The sequence below is a fragment of the Camelina sativa genome, chromosome 7, assembly GCF_000633955.1.
Source record: "Camelina sativa cultivar DH55 chromosome 7, Cs, whole genome shotgun sequence".
NCBI classification, from domain to species: domain Eukaryota; kingdom Viridiplantae; phylum Streptophyta; class Magnoliopsida; order Brassicales; family Brassicaceae; genus Camelina; species Camelina sativa.
Genome location: NC_025691.1, coordinates 30,566,073 through 30,571,429, shown reverse-complemented (window position 1 = coordinate 30,571,429; position 5,357 = coordinate 30,566,073). Strand labels below are relative to the sequence as shown.

At 35.5% G+C, this 5,357-nt stretch overlaps 1 protein-coding gene across 1 annotated transcript in view; it reads right to left on the bottom strand.

Annotated features, from left to right (window-relative positions):
• LOC104705116 (proteasome-associated protein ECM29 homolog) overlaps nucleotides 1–5,287 on the bottom strand; it is a gene marked incomplete at its 3' end in the record, with an annotated part of 12,495 nt that extends 7,208 nt beyond the window's left edge. The window contains exons 1-15 of the mRNA XM_019227194.1: nucleotides 5,202–5,287; nucleotides 5,012–5,094; nucleotides 4,757–4,863; nucleotides 4,252–4,404; nucleotides 3,781–3,845; nucleotides 3,446–3,533; nucleotides 3,275–3,353; nucleotides 3,091–3,184; nucleotides 2,920–3,018; nucleotides 2,587–2,674; nucleotides 2,416–2,494; nucleotides 2,218–2,326; nucleotides 2,029–2,088; nucleotides 775–893; nucleotides 4–288 (exon numbers count right to left, since the gene is read on the bottom strand). Coding sequence (XP_019082739.1) covers nucleotides 4–288; nucleotides 775–893; nucleotides 2,029–2,088; nucleotides 2,218–2,326; nucleotides 2,416–2,494; nucleotides 2,587–2,674; nucleotides 2,920–3,018; nucleotides 3,091–3,184; nucleotides 3,275–3,353; nucleotides 3,446–3,533; nucleotides 3,781–3,845; nucleotides 4,252–4,404; nucleotides 4,757–4,863; nucleotides 5,012–5,094; nucleotides 5,202–5,246 — 1,553 coding nt within the window. The remainder of the gene's footprint in view (nucleotides 1–3; nucleotides 289–774; nucleotides 894–2,028; nucleotides 2,089–2,217; nucleotides 2,327–2,415; nucleotides 2,495–2,586; nucleotides 2,675–2,919; nucleotides 3,019–3,090; nucleotides 3,185–3,274; nucleotides 3,354–3,445; nucleotides 3,534–3,780; nucleotides 3,846–4,251; nucleotides 4,405–4,756; nucleotides 4,864–5,011; nucleotides 5,095–5,201) is intronic.

Sequence of the window (5,357 nt, the reverse complement as noted above, 5' to 3'; positions counted from 1 at the left end):
AACAAACACATTTTTTGTGCCGAATCCAAAAAATCAGTCCCTACTGCCTGGGTATTGCTCTCCTCCATCTCTAACTCAAAACACTTCACTAAAAACTTTATCATGACAAGATATACTTGTGAGGGAAAGAGAAGCTTCTGGCTTCTCATTTCTGAAGAATCTATCAGTTTTGGCTGTTGCTTAAGAATGTACTCCAGCATCTCAACAAATTTTGGATATTTATGGTCATGATTAGAGACTATAGTGCGACCTTCTTCTTTCAGAAAGAGTCCTTCGAGTGCTATTTCCCTGAAAGTAGAAAAAATGAATAAATACACATCGCTTCAGTAAATAACAAGAACCAGAAACAAATGACGCAGTGAAGATTTATATCGTGATGTATTCACGGAAGAAGTTTTGTGCAAGTATGAAAGTCATTTCTTATTGTCACCGGGGTTTTGGTAGTCCATCAAGTCTAACCTAAGATAGATTGAATTGAACGCACAAATGCGCTACAAAGTTAGAAGGAATAGATCACATTAGAGGATTGTATACCCTCCACTGGACAAAACACTTTGATCCTCCATTCGTGTGTGGGTTGCCAGGGCTTTTTCATGTGTTGGTTTTGAATTAAGCTTTAATATAATAATATATCATAAAATATGTGTAGCCATAAGGCGAAACAATTCGAGGAAATAAACTAAATTCAAGAGCGTTTTCGGAAACAGTCAACATGCCGCAATTGAACATGCCACAATCACAAGACTAGCAATAAAATCCGATAAACTCCAATACCTTATATCTAGCTTCGGATCTGCTGCGCTCAGCATGCAAATGTAGAGACTTGGACAATGTTGTGAATTATACAAAGAAGTTGCCCATCGCAAAGCACAAAAGCGAGCTTCATTTTGTTCCTGCTCAATATATAAGGCATAAAGTAAAGATACTATAGATTTTATAAACCCTGATTATTTTGGTAACAAAATCAATTGAAATAGTATACAAAAAGAAGCAAAAGACACGCAAAAAAAAAAGTATTCTAAGCGGTGCAAATAAGCGAAAAAGTTTACATACCGCCAGAGAATTTGCTAGCAGAAGCACTTCCAAATCTCTGAGAATATTCTCTGGAGAGTCCTAAAGAAATGAATACCAATACTGACAGGGTGAGCACCAAAAGGAATGCAAAAAAAAACATGAAAGCTTAAGGACCAAAATAGAAAATGAAATGACAATTTGTCGATATATAATGTTAAAGTAGCACACCTTGTATGCAGCTACAAGAGAAATTATTGCCTCCTGGATGGTTGAACGAAGAGATTGGGTTTCTAACTTCAGCGCATCAAAAAGACGAACAGCCATTTCAGTCTTTTCTCTGAAAGTTATGTTTACAACAAACAAATGCCTGTTAAATGACAGCAAAACGCAAAACAGGCATAGGGCACAGAAGAGAGAAGCCCTTACCTAAAAAGCTGAGGTAAACGTTGTGCAAGTAAACCAATAGCTTGAAAAGAAAATGTTTTGGTCTCCCTCGACAGAGCATCTGTAGGAAAGCATGAAACATAACTAACTTAAATTCTCATTTAAACACTTGCATAAGGAAATCGAGACTTTTTTTCTATCAAAAAACCCAACCTGTTTCTGAACCTGTGAAACCATCAAGCATTTTTAGAATAGCATTCAGTATAACAGGTCCCATAAGTTTCAATTGATCTATCTTCCCCTGCATTTTAAACAAGTCCAGTGATGTAAGCATAAAATACTCAGAAACAAAGACTCTCAACACCAAAAAAAAAGAGAGAAAAGGCCACTGTTGATATGGTCCTTCGTCTAAGATTGACTTGAGCGAAAAATATTTGAGTTATTTCCACAAGAATAAAAATATAAAAATATTTTGCGCTCATACTGTCTGCTATTACACAAAACAAACATAAATGCAGGCNTGATTATTTTGGTAACAAAATCAATTGAAATAGTATACAAAAAGAAGCAAAAGACACGCAAAAAAAAAAGTATTCTAAGCGGTGCAAATAAGCGAAAAAGTTTACATACCGCCAGAGAATTTGCTAGCAGAAGCACTTCCAAATCTCTGAGAATATTCTCTGGAGAGTCCTAAAGAAATGAATACCAATACTGACAGGGTGAGCACCAAAAGGAATGCAAAAAAAAACATGAAAGCTTAAGGACCAAAATAGAAAATGAAATGACAATTTGTCGATATATAATGTTAAAGTAGCACACCTTGTATGCAGCTACAAGAGAAATTATTGCCTCCTGGATGGTTGAACGAAGAGATTGGGTTTCTAACTTCAGCGCATCAAAAAGACGAACAGCCATTTCAGTCTTTTCTCTGAAAGTTATGTTTACAACAAACAAATGCCTGTTAAATGACAGCAAAACGCAAAACAGGCATAGGGCACAGAAGAGAGAAGCCCTTACCTAAAAAGCTGAGGTAAACGTTGTGCAAGTAAACCAATAGCTTGAAAAGAAAATGTTTTGGTCTCCCTCGACAGAGCATCTGTAGGAAAGCATGAAACATAACTAACTTAAATTCTCATTTAAACACTTGCATAAGGAAATCGAGACTTTTTTTCTATCAAAAAACCCAACCTGTTTCTGAACCTGTGAAACCATCAAGCATTTTTAGAATAGCATTCAGTATAACAGGTCCCATAAGTTTCAATTGATCTATCTTCCCCTGCATTTTAAACAAGTCCAGTGATGTAAGCATAAAATACTCAGAAACAAAGACTCTCAACACCAAAAAAAAAGAGAGAAAAGGCCACTGTTGATATGGTCCTTCGTCTAAGATTGACTTGAGCGAAAAATATTTGAGTTATTTCCACAAGAATAAAAATATAAAAATATTTTGCGCTCATACTGTCTGCTATTACACAAAACAAACATAAATGCAGGCTGAAGTATAGAAAAGAATATCTTTACATGCTTGAAAACCCACACGGTGAACTCCATTCCCATTTGCTTTAGCCTTAAGGTTGTTCCACTTCCTGTCCCATCAAAACAAGGTCGATAGCAAAAACACTAAGTAATCAACAAGAAGATAAATGAAGAACCCAATTCATAGAGAGAAGGTAGTTTAATTATTCTTTNTACAAGAGAAATTATTGCCTCCTGGATGGTTGAACGAAGAGATTGGGTTTCTAACTTCAGCGCATCAAAAAGACGAACAGCCATTTCAGTCTTTTCTCTGAAAGTTAAGTTTACAACAAACAAAATGCCTGTTAAATGACAGCAAAACGCAAAACAGGCATAGGGCACAGAAGAGAGAAGCCCTTACCTAAAAAGCTGAGGTAAACGTTGTGCAAGTAAACCAATAGCTTGAAAAGAAAATGTTTTGGTCTCCCTCGACAGAGCATCTGTAGGAAAGCATGAAACATAACTACTTAAATTCTCATTTATACACTTGCATAAGGAAATCGAGACTTTTTTTACTATCAAAAAACCCAACCTGTTTCTGAACCTGTGAAACCATCAAGCATTTTTAGAATAGCATTCAGTATAACAGGTCCCATAAGTTTCAATTGATCTATCTTCCCCTGCATTTTAAACAAGTCCAGTGATGTAAGCATAAAATACTCAGAAACAAAGACTTTCAACACCAAAAAAAAAGAGAGAAAAGGCCACTGTTGATATGGTCCTTCGTCTAAGATTGACTTGAGCGAAAATAATTTGAGTTATTTCCACAAAAAAAAATATATATAAAAATATTTTGCGCTCATACTGTCTGCTATTACACAAAACAAACATAAATGCAGGCTGAAGTATAGAAAAGAATATCTTTACATGCTTGAAAACCCACACGGTGAACTCCATTCCCATTTGCTTTAGCCTTAAGGTTGTTCCACTTCCTGTCCCATCAAAACAAGGTCGATAGCAAAAACACCAAGTAATCAACAAGAAGATAAATGAAGAACCCAATTCATAGAGAGAAGGTAGTTTAATTATTCTTTTAACTGCACCAAGAAACTAAGAAATTCCCTGATTCTTCATAATTGAATCTTCATGAAAGTTAGATATGAACAAGCCAAATGATTATTCTTACAATAGTCAAAACACATACCACATTATATTTACTTTTTCTTAGAAGCTTACAATATTTGCCACGCAACCTAATTGTATAAATTGGATTGACTATAAGACACTATCTACAAAGAAACCATAACCAAACTGACATACACCACTGACCATGATCACAGAAAGAGTTTACCATTATACAGTTCAGTTTAAAGTATGTCATATATTAAACCAACATACCATACATGCAGCCAAATATGCACTGCAATGTTGCAGGAAAACTATTTGCAGCTGCGATAGAACGACAGAAACCAGACATGAGCTTCATTTTCAAGGATGCATTTGCTGGAGCTACATTATGTTCCGGAGTAACATTTTCAGTGCCTGTAGTGCCTGCATGAATATCAAATTGATGACAGGTAATTTTGCATGGATAAAGGAAGAAAAATAAAATACCCAAACACGCGAAGAAACCCAGATCTCCCAACATTTAAACGAATCTGTTTTAACATCAGACATGGCAAATGTGCAATAGTTTGCATACTAAATGGGGAGTCTAGTTATATCATCCACAAGTAGCAGAAGAAAACTTATTTGCATCTATTTAAAGTAGCAGAAGACATAGACTTGATTCTAGATGCTAGAAATGGGTTAAGTAATATCATTGTTATTCTATTCTTAGAATATAAATGATTTGAGTGACCAAAAATCTTGTCAAAATGTTTTAAAAACAAAGATTACGTACCATTGAATAGTAAGAACAGTCTGTTTATCAACTTGGGATGATCCATATTTGTTCCAGAAGCTATCTTTTTAAGAAGATCTTCCCCTCTCTTAGCTACAGGTTCTTGACTTGAATGAATTTTCACCAAAAAAATCCATACCGACTCTCAGAGACATGAATAGTAGATATAAAGTGCAAGAAGGCTAGTGACAAAATGGTATTTCATGACATGTGATAGAAACAAAGCATGTCATGCGGCGAAAACACAAAGCGTACCTATCTACTGATGCAGCAATATACAATGGATATACGGATTCACCAGGTAGGTCCATGGTTCCGATGACATTCAAGATCCCCAACTGCTTAAGAAATTGATCAATTTTTAGAAAATGGTAGTTCTTAGTGACCAACATATAGCTTGGCAGCTATAGAAACCAAGAGATAAATTTGAAGTTATATAATAGACCTTTCGCCTAGTAAGCATGTCCCCTTTTAACGCTTGCTTTCCCATTATACGATTAACTTGAAAAACTGAAAGCCCAGGAGAAGGTCCACCTCTGAATTAGAAGGCCGAACAACTCTTATTAGATGCAATGATAACAAAAGAAGGTCGAACAGTGCT